Source organism: Quercus lobata, chromosome 3 (genome assembly GCF_001633185.2).
Source record: "Quercus lobata isolate SW786 chromosome 3, ValleyOak3.0 Primary Assembly, whole genome shotgun sequence".
Lineage (NCBI taxonomy): Eukaryota > Viridiplantae > Streptophyta > Magnoliopsida > Fagales > Fagaceae > Quercus > Quercus lobata.
The window spans coordinates 23,651,621-23,668,306 of NC_044906.1; the positions used below are offsets into that span (position 1 = coordinate 23,651,621).

The 16,686-nt window shown below is 34.6% G+C and overlaps 1 protein-coding gene across 1 annotated transcript; it reads right to left on the reverse strand.

The window, feature by feature from the left end:
* Positions 1–3,018: 3,018 nt before the first annotated feature.
* On the reverse strand, positions 3,019–12,235 carry LOC115979992. The gene is made up of 10 exons (XM_031102155.1): positions 11,922–12,235; positions 9,736–10,654; positions 7,256–7,385; positions 6,710–7,161; positions 6,325–6,405; positions 6,040–6,138; positions 4,964–5,122; positions 4,709–4,795; positions 4,273–4,344; positions 3,019–3,542 (listed from the first exon to the last, which is right to left on the reverse strand). Exons 2-10 carry the CDS (start codon positions 10,552–10,554, stop codon positions 3,219–3,221), a joined length of 2,223 nt encoding a protein of 740 aa, XP_030958015.1. The 5' UTR covers positions 10,555–10,654; positions 11,922–12,235; the 3' UTR covers positions 3,019–3,218.
* Positions 12,236–16,686: the final 4,451 nt, after the last annotated feature.

Consider the following 16,686-nt stretch of genomic DNA (forward strand, 5'->3'; position numbering starts at 1 on the left):
GTTATAATAAAGGATGGAACTAATAAATAGGGTTGATTTGGTAATTGCAATGAAGTTTGCAGGTTTTTTTTGTAATTTTACATTTGGGTAAAGTTCAGCAGTTCAACTTATTCATCTCAAAATTTCACAATTTTTTTTTCTTTTCTTTTCTTTTTTTTTTAATAAATAATGTGGATATTTTCTTTTTATCTTTTAAAATGCACACATCAACGGTGAATATTATGTAAAAATGTAAATTAAGTGTAAGAGAATATTTTTTCCCAAAAGCAATCCGAATATGTTACCTCAATAAAAAAAAGGTTGTTTACTTGTTTGGAATCTGGATGATTTTTTTAAAAACTTATTTGTTTATTTATTAAAAGTTGGTTAAAGTACAATTATATCTAAAATTATGAAACTGTACAAATTTTCTAATAAGTTAAAACCTAAAAGAAAAAGTTGTTAACAAACAGACTGGGTGGGGGAAAATAACTTTTAAGAATAAGTTCATCTATTTGTAATAAGTTCTAAATTGTCTCACTTAGAACAGAAAAATTGAAAATTTTGAGATAACATGATTTTAATAGGAATTATCATTAGAAATAGAGCCAATTTCAAAGCAAAATATATTATAGTACAAGCCAGATATGTCTCTTATCAAAAGTCGGGACACCTCCACAAGCATAAAGTCTAAAATAAAAAAAATCTTGTTGAAGCTGAACTCCTTTCCCTAATTTAAGCTTCAGTGTAAGCCCCAGTTTCCTTAAGCAGCTGTTAATCTTTACTGATGAAATTTTGGTCATGAGACTCCTGCAATCATCAATAATTGGTGCAAAGTCAGCATTAGAATCATCATTGTTGGTAACAGATTTGCATCAATTCCTAATTCAACTGCATGAATTAAGAGAAGAATACATAAAGTAAGGATTGAGATCCAGTGTAATTGCAATATTTTTTTTTTTTTTAATAGTTGAGATTGAAAGTTGTTTTTTCCAACTCTCAATCTCAACCATTCTGATAGCCCCTAACTTAGCTTCTAAGCTATTAGTTCAACCTATAGCTCTGGCAAAGCCTTTAATCCAATATCCATGTCAGTCTCTACATGAGTCCACCACAACCAGCAAGCGTAGGGCATCAAAGTGCTATGCCATCAGCGTACAACTTATGCCAATTTTGGATTGGAGGCTCCCATCTCACCAGAACATAGAGATGAGGAAACGTATTAGCGTGGCCTATATCTATCTTGCAAAATAAGTTATTGTTAAAAAAAAATTTATAAAAAAAGGTTATTATATAATTTGAATAAGTCTATGGACAAAACAAAGTCAGGCATCCCATATTATTTTACGCTTATTAATTTTACAAGCAAATAGAAATGGTTTTTATCTATAAAGGATAGTTTATTCATTATTTATTTATGAAACATGAAGTTTTCATGGACACGAGTCCGTTTAGGAATAACTTATTTAGCTGAAACTGAAAATTTTTTGTTGAAAATACTATAAATAAACTTAAAAAGTAGCTGAAATAGTACAATTGGACCCATGAATAGTAGGAAAAATAAGCTAAATAGTAAAAAAATTTGGCTTTTTAAGCCAATGCTAAACGAACCTATATGTCCACACTTTGATGAAACACATTGAATTCTCTCTTTTTAGGTGAATTTACACAGTATTATTGCAACTGTATGGAATTCATTGAAAAATGTATGGTAGTTAATAAAGAATAGTCTATTTGTTATCTATATATGAAACGTGAAGTTTCTATGGACACTGTACTTCCACACTTTGATGAAACACATAGAATGATCTATTTTAGGTGAATTTACACAGTATTGTTGCAACTGGATGAAATTCATTGAAAAATGTATAGAAGTTAATAAGAGAAAGATTGTGTTGAAATGAGGTTTTTTTATAGGTAAATAGGGGAGGGGGCTGGAAAGGTTCAAATCCCAGTGACCTTGGACTAGGACATCCCTTGAACCTCTTGTGTTTAGATGAAGTAACACTATAAAAATAAAAATAAATAAAGCCACATCAAGGGTAAGAATATTATTGCCCAAGTACCCCTTATGTTTAAAGCGGAAAAGGAAAATTCAATGAGTCATAACTTTTGAGCAAATCTTGGATTCAATATAAAGGTATGCTTAAGGCTTTTTTTTTTTCTTTTTTTCTTTTTTTTTGGGATACCACTTAGGCATTGCTTTTGAAAATGCATACAGACTGATTTCAATCCCCCGCAACAAGAAATTAAAGGGGAACATACAATCAAGCTTGATGTTAGATCCAATCAACCCACCAATGATGTCCATCATCTAGTATTGATTCTCTATTCATGGCCCCTTATCTTCTCTCCATACCTCAAATAGTTTTTTTAAATAAATAAAAATGCCCACTTTCTTTAATTCACTCATAAAACCATGCACCAGAGCAAGAACTGCTTGGTCACCAGATATCTAAATCACCTCTAAACCCTCATATTTCCCTAAAAAGTGAGTTAAAAAATTACGATGAAACCAATTAAGAAATGACAATTTAAATGAAAAAAAATATTCGTCCAGTCAACCCCATTTTTTCAAGTCCACTTGAGACATGAGTGGGAGTGGGACTGTTGTGATGGTGGTAGGGAAGGACATGGGATTGTGTTTTCTAGAGAGAATTTGCATGCCTGCTTTTTTTTTTTTTTTTTCTCACAATGGTTACTTCCCAAGTCTTTTCCTTTCAAGAATTTCTAATACTATTACTAGGTTCAGTTTAGATCACTCTCAAACAGCCTTGTCTTATAGTAATGGGGGATCTCTCATAAAGAAGTGTGCAAAATGTAGGGCGTTCAAGAAAGACAAACGAGCTCTGTGCTTTCTTGGCTCACAGCTAAACCACCAAAAAAATACTAAGAATTTACTTGCCCATTAAAAAATAAATAAAATAATAATAATAAATAAATAAATAACTGAGAAAAAGACCATTAAAAAAAAGCAAAATTAAGAAAAAGACCATTAAAAAAAAAAAAAAAGCAAAACTAAGAAAAAGCAACAAGAAAGGAGAAGGAAAACACTAACAATTTTTGCATCACTGAGGCTCAAGATTTTTTTTAACTCATTCTGATATGTATGGAGAGTCAAACTTTCCTGAGGCCTTCATTTGCTTTAAAGAAGACTATAGACCACTAAACAAGTCAATATGTCTTGTGTGAGGTTCACAAATGCTTACAAAAGGTTGTGCTGCAAAAATCATGAGTGATCACCATTGCTTCTTTCCCTTTTTCTTTCTCTTACTGGCACTGGCACTATTGCCGCTGCCACCACTCTTGGTGCCATTTCCAGTTCTGCCCGGTGGGCTCTCAGTGGAGGTACTCGCACTGGAATTGTCAAACATGCCTGTTTGCACTGCATTCTGTAACCACTCAAAGAATTCCTCCTCTGTCATGGTCTCTTCCATATTGAATTGCGGCATTCGACCTCCTCTTTGTCCTGAACTTGTCCCCTTTCCGCTGTTATGCTTGGAGGTTACACTAGTGTTGACATGAAAACTTGGCTTGTGAGTGTTGGCTGGACATCTCATCCCCTGCATAAAATTTAGCTTTATTCAATTTACTTTCAATGTGGAGGTGCAGCATGGGTGCAAGGGTGACGTATGTGGCTGGTTCATGCAAAGAGAGAGCATCTCTTAATTCTAGATACCCAAATTTCCCATTATAAACATATACTGGATTCTTCCACTAAGCCACATTATATTTTTAATTCATGATTGCATTAGTTTTGGATGAAGAGATGGGGTTTTTTTTTTTTTTTTTTTTTTTTTAATGATTGCATTTGCCTGTGAGATTTCTTTCTTTGTTGAAAATGGATAAGTCAGCATTTAGACACTGATTTGGAACTGAAACCATCCAACTGCCTTTGATGCAGAATTCCAAAACAATGCAGGGACTCTAATGCATAACATGTCACCAAAAGCAAAACCAGTTCAATTATATAAATAAGCATGAAACTGAGTCAGAGACAGTCATCTGCCATTAAAATACACGATGACCTCATTTTAAATAATGTATCAAAGCCTAGAACACAAAGTAAGTTCCATTCCAAAAGGCATCCAAATGCCTACCAACAGTTGATTTTTTTCATAGTGAGAGCTGCATATTTTCCTTTTCACTTGTAGTTGTGTTGTACATTGCAGCACATGATTGTGAAATTAGCACATTTATAGCTTCCTCAATTAATCTTTCACTCAGTATATTCATGAGGAAATGCAGACACGTTCAGAGAAATCCATTCAGATAATGAAAACATTAAGTTACCTGACAAATATACCATTCAGTAGCATCATATATCCTGCTATCTGCGCAAACAAATGCAGAGGGAGCATCTACCTGCTTATATGACACCATGTTAAAAAGAGAAATCATATTCTTTAACTTATCAAAAAAAAAAAAAAAAAGAAGAATCATATTCCAAATTCACATTATACACCATTTAAGATATACTATATGTATACTATAACACTCCTTCAAGATTATGATCATTGCTCTTTTCCTTCTCTTTTTCTTTTTCTTCTTTTTTTTTTTTTTTTTTTTTTTTTTTTTTTTTTTTTTTGGTGGGAAGAAGGGGGTGTTGACAAACAATAACTGTTTTGAACACACAAACTCACCTCCACCTCGCTCTTGAAATGAACTAGCAGAAGGGAGAACCATAAATATAGTAAAATTCAAAAACAAGCTTCCTCAGATAAAATACCTTCTGCAGAAGTCCAAAAAGGAAGGGCTGGGAAGACTGTTCAACCCATCCATCACCATCTTTTGCTTGATGAAAATCTTTGCATTCCTTCAAAAGGGAAATTCCCAGAGGAAAATTAAGCACCGGGGACAAAATTACTTCTCATTAGCAAAAAGAAGCATTGTGTTTAAATCTGGACCACGTCATGCAGCATGATAATATGCTTAGTGCCAACTTTCACAAAATATATGCTAATTGAAGACCATTCTAACATACCTGGCACCATCTTGCTTGAGATTTTGATTTCCTGGTGTGCACCCAGACATGATGATTGCCACACTTTTTGCAGGCTATTCGTCTTGAATCTCCAAGTGGATCCTCACCACCAGCCTCTGAGTGTGCAAATCCAGAGGCAAAGAGACCATGCCCTCCATTCTGTGCAATTAATTGCATCAAAAGCTTAGGAAAGATGAAAGAATTAAAATACAAAAAAAAAAAACAGAAGAGCTTATTCAAGTGTCACAATCTGGGTGTGAAGTTGTAAAAAGCTTTTATTTAAGAAACAAAGTAGGGTTCAATCACTTAACAAATATAGTATAGTATTTGATCCTCTAAGTATATCTGAGAAAAAGACGGTTCGACGTGAAATCCAAAGACATTCAACTAGATACACATACGTGTGAAACGAATGACAATAGGGATTCGCCATATGCTGTGGCATGGTTGCTAGGTTTAACATTAACTAGTTTGTTGTATCAAATCACCCTTACCTTTTGATACACATATTCATGATATTGCAAGGTTGCAAAAAACAACATGAATATTGCAGGAAATATGAAATTAATTACAGGCAGTAAGATATTTGATAGGAAAAAATGGCTGAACCAAAATGGGCAATCAATTCTTGTGAATTAGGGAATGGGAATTAGATGTCCAAGGAATTCCAATTCTGAAGATTCGATCCACATAATTAGGTCAAATGTATTGATTTTACCATTGGAAGTATCCATCAATGCTCTTTTCCCTACACATCTCTCATTCAAGTCACTTTGAACTATTAAAAAGGTAAAAACAGCCTTTATTCCATTTACAGTTAGGGGGCCACTCTTATCATGTGATTTTGACTTATTATAGAGCATACGAATCAAAATCCACCTCCTCCCTGTGTTTGAGATTCCCACATTTTATGTGCAAACCTCGCCGCCTGTCATTGATTCCCACTCAATTACATCAAAGTTGTGTTACCAATATGATTCTGGGGCAGAAAAGAAATAGGATACCGGTTTCCCACACCAATACAGATGAAACAAACAATGCTGAAAAGAATGGAATCAAGATATACACATAAATACCGTTTGAGAAGTGCTTTGGAATCTACGGAATAAGTTCAGCAGCTCCTCCCTTCTTAATTCATCATCATATGTTTTTCGCTTCTGAGTATCAAGTAGAACCTAGAAAACATAAAAACAAACCCAAAATATATATATATATATATATATATATATTTGGCATTATAATCAGAGATGAAAAACAAACAATAACAACAACAAAGCCTAAGTCGCAAATTTTCAGGGTCGGCCATGGATCCTAAAAAAAAAAAAAAAAAAAATCTTTGCAATCGAAACCAAAAGATTTACCTCATATGCATTTTGAAGTTTCTTAAAAGCTTCTACAGCCTTTTCATTGCCCATATTCTTATCAGGATGGACCAACATTGCCTAAAGACAATTACAAAACTCAGTCAATAAAAACTAAATACTCTCCTTATACACTATAAATAATGGGAGGTTATAAAGAAACAATAAAAAAGTATAAAAAATAAAGAAATAAAAAAAATTTAAAAAAAAATTAGAAAACTACAAGATTACACTTTTGAATATCATTGAAGCAAACTGAAAATTCACCTGTAGACATCACACCATACTCGACTGATAAGGCTAATGAAAACTCCAATGGAATAACATCAAGTGACAATTATATTACATAATCATGCCAATCTAGTGATCAGAGAATGCCATTTACCTTTTTCCTATATTCCCGTTTGAGTACAGAAACATCTATGTCCTCATACCGGGACAAGCCCAACACCAAGTAGTGATCAGTGCAGTTTAACAAGCGAACCACTTCTTCTTCAGAATTTAACTCAGAATCAGTCCCACTGGTTGAGGGAACTCCTGGACCACGGTCAGCTGATAACCCCGGGCCAGTTTCAGAGGTTGAAGCGTGCACCGTGTCACCATGAAAGAAGCCCGGTTGACCTTGCATTCCAGATGTTTGTTCTGGGAACCTATTGGGTCCTCTATGCTGATTTATATTATTCTTTAGGAAGTGTATTAGAACATCACTCGAAAAAAAAGAGAAATTCAAACCGATGAGCAAACCAAGCCATCCAACGTATGCCCAAGCACAGTATATAGAATACACAGTGGTGATTAATAGTGCAATGCGTTCGTGGCTCAACATGAATGCCAACCCTGAATTTGAAACAATGTTAAACCCCAGCAGTTTAACTATTTAACAAACTAATAGAAGAGATGATCAACAAGTAAAGTTAGGTAAGAGGATCACCTCCAAGGAAGATGACGAACGCAGTTGTCCAAAAGCTTCCATAAAACCACAAGAAAACAGTTCCAGAAATGGCAACAACCAGAATTGCAAGAGTGAACCCAACAAAAACTCCAATAAGAGCAGCTAAGGCCTGAGTAATCATGATAGTCATTATAGGAATATAAGAGTATGAAAGATACAATAGCTAAACTAACAATACAATCAGCAAAGCACTTAACAAAAACTCTATGAAAGTGACAACTATAAAAGCAGTCCAAAAAAAGATAAAGTCATGCCAACTATTCTGAAAAGATATATATAGACTTCATTACTCTTGTGTTTTAGCTGCATGCGTAACATGTTACACACGAAATCCACATCATGCTATCACCTGAATTTTTGAAAGGTTACATGAGGGTATATTCATGTTTGAGCCAGGTAAAAGCATAAAAGAGTTAAAAGTGGCATCCACAAGGTTCAACTCCTAGTAACCAAAGGAGAATAGATATGTGCCCAGGCATAAAGGACTGCATAACCAGGGATAGCAACTACAGTATCACCTAAATATATATTAGTACCATCAAGAGCAAACGTCATAGGTTGAAACTCTCAAAAAAAAAAAAAAAAAAAAAAAACCATCCTACTTGACAACTCACTAGGTGATCAAGCTTGATTAGTAGCTTCTTTGAAAAGATTATGGCCAAAGAGCTATTGCCCTAATTTCATGATCATAACACACATATAACAACAATAAAGCCGTAGTCCCAAAAATTTGGGCTCGATTATGGCTTCTCAACAAACTAATATGAGTCAGCCACATGTATTCTTCTTTGTCATTCTAACATATCCAACATCATACTCTCTGTCTCCTCCATATATACAAGTAACTTTGGCCCAAAGGGAGATTCGATATTCTTTGTCACCTTTTTAATTAACATGTCCTTTTTTACTACTTCTACCAATATTATTTTCAGTCCTCCTCTAACTTTTGTTATTTCTTCAACTAGAATCATATCACTTTTTCTCACTAGTGCATCAAATTCTCTCCTTTGCACTAATCAAACCATCTCAAATAACTATTATCTCATCCTATCACCAATACGAACTACCCTATCTTTAAACGAAATTCTTCATTTCATTACTATCTTAAAATTCTCATTTCAACTACACTCACTGTATGAACATGTTACTTCAATATCAATATCTTTTTTTTGATAATTATTACTTCAATATCAATATCATAAAGCATAACTAGTCTTCTAGCAACTTCTAAAATTTTCCTTTTAACTTAATAGATATTTTATGATTACACAATACTGGTGATGAACTTCTCCACTTCATCTGCCGTGCTTTTATCCTATGATTCACATCCTTGACATTCTCTCTATCTTTATTAATAATTTATCCAAGGTATTACAAGCGCTCACTCTTTACTATCTCTAGACTATCAAGTTTACAACTTCTTCATCTTTGTTTCTAGTTATACTAAACATACACTCCATGTAATCTATTTTAGTCTTACTTAACCAAAATCCTTTATATTCTAAAGCATCCCTCCAAATTTCGAACTTGGCGCCGATTCCAAATTCATAACACCCATCTAAGTCATATAGTAAGAAATCATTTGAAATCAAAATTCCAGTTAGACTGCTCACTCACATGAAACCAATCCAGTGCATCAAGCTTTTTTCACTCCAAAATCCTTCATTGTAGTAAGTAAGGATTTAAATGCCTCATTGAAATTGAATGGGACTACCATTTTCAAATATAAAAGAGCACATGAGTGGCAAAACCACCATCGAGATTCCAAAATACATCCACAAAACATAAAAGAGAGCCATGATGCACTGACGGTACAGAACTGCATTCAGGAATCTTTGACATGATGCATCTTTATTTTTCAATACGATATGACATTTTTTGACATACTGGCTTCCACTTCGACACAATAAATTTCAATACGGCAGATATAAACAGTAAGAATACTTTAAAATATAACCAGATTGAAGTCATTATTTACCAAGGGGGGTATCCAAGGTGCCCCTAATTTATAAATACAGAAGATCAGGAGCAAGAAGGTGCGACCATGGTTTTGTACAGTTTAGGATGAGGATTTAAGATAGCTTCAATAAGAAGGGTTAAATTTTAGCATCCATGCTGTTAATTGTAAACTTTTTGTAGAGGTTCCCAAACTCGCTGATATGGCAACAAAGTCACATGAATGTCTTTTGGGTATCTAACTGTATTTGACTGCATTCTCCTTTAGTGGTATCAAAAATAAATTCAGAAAATTGGGATTCTTAAGAAAATCATTAATCCTTTTATTTTTGGTCTGACCTTAACAACAATAAACAAATGAATTGCAAAGGGGAAAATGGGACTGAAAAATAAAAGTATATTATCTTTAAAAAATAATTTTAAAATTTGAGTCCAACCAGAACACCTATAAACAAATGAAGCACTGAGATTTTGTTGCTAACTCAAACATAAACAGGACTTACCAAAACAACAAGAAACTTGAGTATCCCAACCATAGCAATTACTGAGAAAATGCTGAACCATATTACTGAGAAGAAGGATGTTGTCCCCATGCGTAAGAAGGAATCCATGCCTCTAAGAGCACAGTCTAACCAAACCATTGATATGAGTAGCATTATGCTCCCAACTTGCATGAGCCATTTCAAAACAACAGGATATGCCTGCTCAATCTTCATTCTAGCATGGTCACAAGCATTTGATATTTTGGTTGTTAGATTCATAAACAATGGTCTTTGCCTTTCTAGCCATTCACTAGATGCCTTTAAGATTGACAATGTCAATGCCCTCATGCTTCTAACCACCAAACTATCTGAAAACTCAATATTTTCTAACACAGATTTTATATTCAGACCATTATGCAAAAATGGCAGGCTAGTTTTTGTATGTTTTTGACCTTGATTAGTTCCATATAATGTCGCATTTTCTTGTTCGGTTGAAGCTTCAATATTTCCATTGCAATTCCTTAAATCATCCCTAGAAGAGATTGGTTGCTCTGGTTGTTGAAGTGCATCCATCCCCTGCTTCTCTTTCCTCAAAAGATTCTCAGACTTTTGTGAACTTCTGTTCTCATCTCCTGCATAATTGGTTTGACTCACACTCTCTGCAAAATTGCCTGGTTGGTTACCATTTGGGAGTTCTTCTCCAGGAAAAACCTTCAGCTCATGTGCTTTTCCCCGCCCTTTTGTATCTGGTGGATTACACCCTGAACCTGAACCTCTTCTTTTGTGGTTTAATGTATGGTGATCCACCCCATTCTTTTGTTGATTACCTTTCCGAGCCATGATGCAGTAATATCTCAGTATTGCTTTAAGGAGAAGTCAAGTCAAGTATTTACCATTTCCACCAAAGGGGCCATAGGCTAACTATGGTGAGAAGCACAACCTGTCAAAGGATACAGACAGTTTAGCAAGATTGCTAAATCAGCAGACACTGCAAAAGCCATCCCCCCCCCCCCCCCCAAAAAAAAAAAAACTGAAACCACTAAAGTAACACTAGCGAAAATATTCTGTAATAGATATTTCTATAAGCCAGGCAAAGATTAACAAGGATCCAATCATTTTAAGGCTCATTTGGTAAAACAACTACATAAATCCATGTAAATAGAATGATCTTTGGCATCCAAAATGACATACGCTAGATCAAAAAGGAATTCATTTTTATATCACTAAAACACACCAAAAAAAAAAAAAACGTTATTTTCTATAATTAGATATAAATTAAAAGTCCAATGAGGTCAATCCTATTACACATGAAGCATACAAGAAAAGCACCAATAAAAATCCACAACCACATCTAAATACATGAAAGGGTGTTTCATCATAAAAGTCTTGAGGATTAGGGGCTACCAATATATCTAGTGTAGCAGGAGCCAACTTTATAAATATACAAAATTAGTGGCAATGGCTATATGAAACCCTCATGACTAAGGGCCACCATTTAGTTTTGTTAATACTCTTACCATAGTGAATGGCAGCCTCCTACTACCCAATTGCTAAGTTCTCTAATATCTATATGAAGGTGATAAAGAAAGATGAAATTAGCTAGTTGGGAAAAGATGGCCAACATTGAGTGGCAATAGAATCCTAATGAATAAAGAGCAACCTAAATAGTTAATCAAGTATTACCAAAACCTGATCAGTTCAAGCCAGTAGAAATTGAAAACCCATGTAAGGAAATACATACTTCGAGGTTTACTTTAGTCCTTTCTAAACCAAATTTCACACACAAAATTTTACGTAATTATTCATATATCTCCAACCTTCAAATTTGAGCTATACACAGTCCTTTTCACCACAAATTTCACACAAATTTTATATAATCATTCATATATCTCGAAGCTTTTACGCCAAAAAAAAAAAAAGAGAGAGAATTACAAAGACCACGCCGCTTATCTTCAAAAGAAATCGTACAACAAAAACAAATTGAATACAAAATAAACCCATTTGAGAGCCAAACCCCCAAATTCCATTCCAGGAAAATTAATAATAATACAAACCCCCCCCCCCCCCACTTCCAAATAAGAATAAAAATGCTGCTACATAGAAAATAACGTTAGCTAACACATAGTAGAGAAACTAAACAATACCCAGAAAAGAAAATCTTCCATAGACAAAGATTTAGCAACATATAAACATCGACAAGGGCGTACCTTGAGCCATTGACAAGTCCAGGTATGTGCCAAACAGAAATTAAGCCCTGAAAACCAGATGGGTTTCTTTTCTTTCCTTTTTCTTTGTTTGGATTATCTGAGCATTTGTAAACCCTAAAGTGTAATCGTCTTCTTGGTCATCAACGACAATGAATTTCAGCTATTGACTAATTGCTTATTGCTGCTCTAAAATCTTTGTTTGTAATTGGCCATGTGGGTCAGTGAAAAAAAAAATGAAAATGAAAATGAAAATGAAATGAAAAAGCTGTGAATATATATATATATATATAGTGTGTGTGTGTGTGTGTGTGTGTGTGTGTGTGTGTGTGTGTGTGTGTGTGTGTGAGAGAGAGAGAGAGAGAGAGAGAGAGAGAATTATAAGTATGTGTCAGAAAGGAGGGACTGGCAGTGCCAATTGCCAAAGACAGAGAGACACGAGCGAAGCTCTAAGCCAAGTAGTTCCTGTCATGACTATTCCATGATATGCTCGAATACTGCTCTGTTTGGTTGACTGAGACTGCATATTCTAATCAAGAATTAGGAATACCTTGTGCCTAGAGTTAAACATGGCAAAATGAATCAGAATTTTTTGACCCGACCTGACCCAACCCAATCCAAAATATTCTTGATCCAAACTCGAATTTTTTTACCCGAAGCAAAAACAGGTTGACCCAACCCGATTTTTTTGCAAGTCAACCCAACCCGACCTAGATAACCTGTGACCCGACCCCTTAAAAAAATTCGCTAAAAAAATATTTAAACTACGTCCTAATGCTAGGTGCATAAAGCACAAAGCACCAAAACCAACAGATTATAAATAGATATTCGCACTTTACAATCATAAGACAAGACAACCCATTTATTTAAAAAAAAAAAAAAAAAAAAAAAAACTCATTCAATTTGATACAACACTTCACAACTCTAAGCTCACAAACTTGACTCACAATTTCAATCAACTGTAGTCTAGTAGTCTAGTAAACTAACCTACTCACTATTTACTAACACAATAAATGGCTAGACTTAAGGGCTTGTAGTTGATTCTAAAACAAAACAACCAAAAAAAAAACTTATAGTAGATATAGTCCACAAAGGCTAAAAGGCACAAACCACTAAGAGGTAAGAGCTTTCAGCCTTTCACAATTTTAGTCTTTCACAGAAGACTCTTGCGCCTCAACTCTTTTCTCTCTGGGCCTCTACTCTTTTCTTGACCTCTATCATACAGTTTTAATTCTTTATTGATTTGTTTTCGTGTTACCTTAAATTATATTAAAATATTGTTGTGCGCACCCAAAATAAAAGACAATGGGCTGGTCCAATCCTTGGGCTCACAACCTATTTATATTGTGGGTTTTGGATTTCCTACTATGGGTAGTCCCTAACTAAGAGACTCAAATGCATGCCTTGGTTTCACTAAGTCCTCTCCTTTTTCTCGTGTCACTTTCCTTACTAACAACAAGTCCTCCTCTCTGATCTCCTCCTCCCCCCTCTTCCTCACACTTTCCTCCTATTTATAGCTCAAGATGAGTGAGGAAAATCATGATTATTCCTGATTGTCAATGGGAATGGAGGTCCAATGTCATTATCCCTAAGTGGATGTTCAGTTGGGAATGGGAGTGGTAAAAGTGGCATTGGAACTGGTTCCCACCTCAAAAGAGCGGCTCGGTAACGATATTCCCCAAGGTAATACCAGGCAATCGAGAAGTGGCACCCTCGAGCAATCACATTACTGTCCGTGATGTAGCTGACCGGGCAAGGCCTAGGTTATGGACCAAGGTGTCTGGGCCAAGATTACAGGCCCAATAGGCCTTGGGCCGAGCATCGTGGCATGCGACCCAAGCTCCCGGCCTAGTGGACTTGGGGGCCCCTCCTCGAACAAAGGGCTAGGGTCATGGACCATGCCATAGGGCCAAGGTTTAAGGCCCAAAGGGTTTGGGGACCCTGTACCGTACAATTGTATTGTTGATAAAGATGCTGACGAAATTGATCAACTTGAGCTACAATTTGCAAGTATGAATATTTGCAGTGCTGAATCTACTACTAACGTTAAGTAGATTGAGATTAAGGTGTAATTCTTATCAAATATTTACTTATACTTCTTTACTTAATATGTTATGTTTATTCTTAAAACTTTTTTTGTTTACTTTATCTTTCTAAGTAATCTAACTTTACTATTATTTTAAATGTAACAGGAACATGTGTACTTAAGGAGGCTGATAACTTAACATGGCCCATGAAATGTAGTTTTTTTTTTTTTCTTATTCTTCTTTTGTGGGAATGATATTATTAGTGATTTAAACTAAAAATATATACTTGTAATTACATGCATTTTGACATTGAGCTATTAATATTGAAGACTTTTTCCATCGTAAATTTATGACTATAAAGAATTTTTCTCATGCTCAAAACTGTCATAATTGTTTTTGATTTGTTTAATTAATTTTATTCATTCTTTCTAAACAGGTTGTCATTAATTTTATTTATTCTCTCTAAGCAGGTTGTCATTGATTTGTTTTTGTAAAAAAAAAGAAAAACTCGTTTGAAAAATACAGGTCAATCTAACTCGACCCGCAACTCGATTGACCTGCAAACCCGATTGACTCAACCCAAACCTGACCCGACCTGCCCGTTTTGCCACATCTACCTAGAGTAGAACATAGCCAGTTACCACATAGGTCCAAAAATAAATAATAAATCTCACAGTTTTTTTTTTTGGGGTAAAATACAGGCCTAAAACTTTTCAAAATTAACTTACTTTGTATTTTACTCTATTTTTAAGACATATATTACATAATATCCGGTACAGACACAAAAGGATCTAACCTTTGTGTGCAAACCGCAATGCATTAAACCAATTTACTACTAACTACCCAAGCGATGTGGGACAAATATATTCTTTTTCCTTTTTTTTAGAAGGTTTATACCACAAGGAAGGTGGGAAAAAGACGCGATGGTTATTAGTTTGTTATAAACAAGGTTGTAAACAAGTCAAATTGAATAAGTTATTTACGTTTGTTCATTTAAGTTATTTTGAACATAATTGTTAAAATAAAAGAATAAAAAATAATTTTTTTTTTAAAAAAAAAAGATATTTTGAACACAATCAAGCTCGAACTTATCACTTATTTCTATTACATGTTCAAGCTTATTTTATTTTCTTATTAAATAAGTTCAAACTTGTTCACAAGTTACTTGATTATATATATATATATATATATATATATATATAACAAATCACAACTAAAAGTTGTTACTTGTTCACAAATCCATTCTAATAATTAATAACTATATTATAGTTAAAATTATATTATTTGATTTAATCAATTGTAACAGTTTTTGGTTTATCAACTTATGAAAATTAGATTCATTAACCTTGTATTGTTAAATATTGTACACAAGTTTGACTATGAAATTGATTATTTATATTATCAATAAATTACAAATAATAATTTGAAACCTTATAAGCTTAGTTGGAAATTTACACAATCCAATTTCATGTTTATATAAATATATTTTTATTAATTCATACATATAAACACAATATTATATATACTCAAAACAAGCTTCATGCCTATAAATTTGTTTACACATACATTATTTTGTTTGAGCTTAAATCATTTTCTAAATAAATGAACATAAACAAGTTTTTTTCTTGAGTTGAACTCGAGTTATTAATAAAAACTTAGTTCATTTATATCCTTAGTTATAAACACAAGTGATGTATGGCCATTTAGAACCTCAATGGTTTCGCCTTCAATATCTCATAAGATCTATAAGATAATAAGTTCAAGTTTCTGATGATTGAATAAGTCTATATCAAAAATCGATTGGTATCTTGATTTGATGATAACACAATCATCAGGAGCAGACGTCATAGATTAAAACTCTATCTTTTCTTAACTATTAATTGGTGTGCGTAAGACAAAGAACGATACCTACCTAGAATAATAGTTAAATAGTCCAAGAGATAGGTAATGATGAGGATAAAAGAAAAGCCTAACCACACGGACGTAAAACCGACGTTTTAGTACATTTCCTTTGGGCGTAACTGACGGCATAAAAAGCTGACGGTCATAGAGTCGGCTGACTCCATGGTTGACGGCTCCAAGGCTGACGGCATAACAAAAGTGAGGAAGGTAAATTGAAGCTGACGGACCGGGCACAAGTTTACTTGCTTCCCACGCTAGATAATAATCAAAGGATCCCCATAAGGAAAAGATCCCGTAAAATACGCTCAAAGAGACTCCTATAAGGAAAGGACTTCTACTCCAAGGTAAAGAGGTCAACCTTCTACTAGTATAAAAACCCAAGCACCCTCACAAACTAAGGTACGCATAATTTACCCTCTCTAGCACTCTAGAGTAGTGAGAATAATTCTAACTTGACCTTCGGAGGGTGTTTGGCCGGTACCACACCGGTACTCTCTGTTAGGTTACTCGTTTTCGTTGTGCAGGTGCCATTCGCGATCGTACGAGGAACGTGTGACTCACTGGTGGTATTATTTTCGCCATCATCAGTTGGCGCCGTCTGTGGGAAACGTAGCACATTCTCGCTTCCTAGACAAAAGAGTTACATGGTACTCACTCGCTCAATGGCGACTACCAACGACGTTCAAGAAGAAGAAGCCCCTACGACTGCTCTTGAAAGACAGGTGAGGACACTCGCCGCTGCCGTAGAGCGCCTCACCAAACAAAACCACGACCTAAAAGAGCAACTGAAACAGAAGAATGCAGCCCCCAACAACCAAGGAGCAGATCAAGAAGGAACC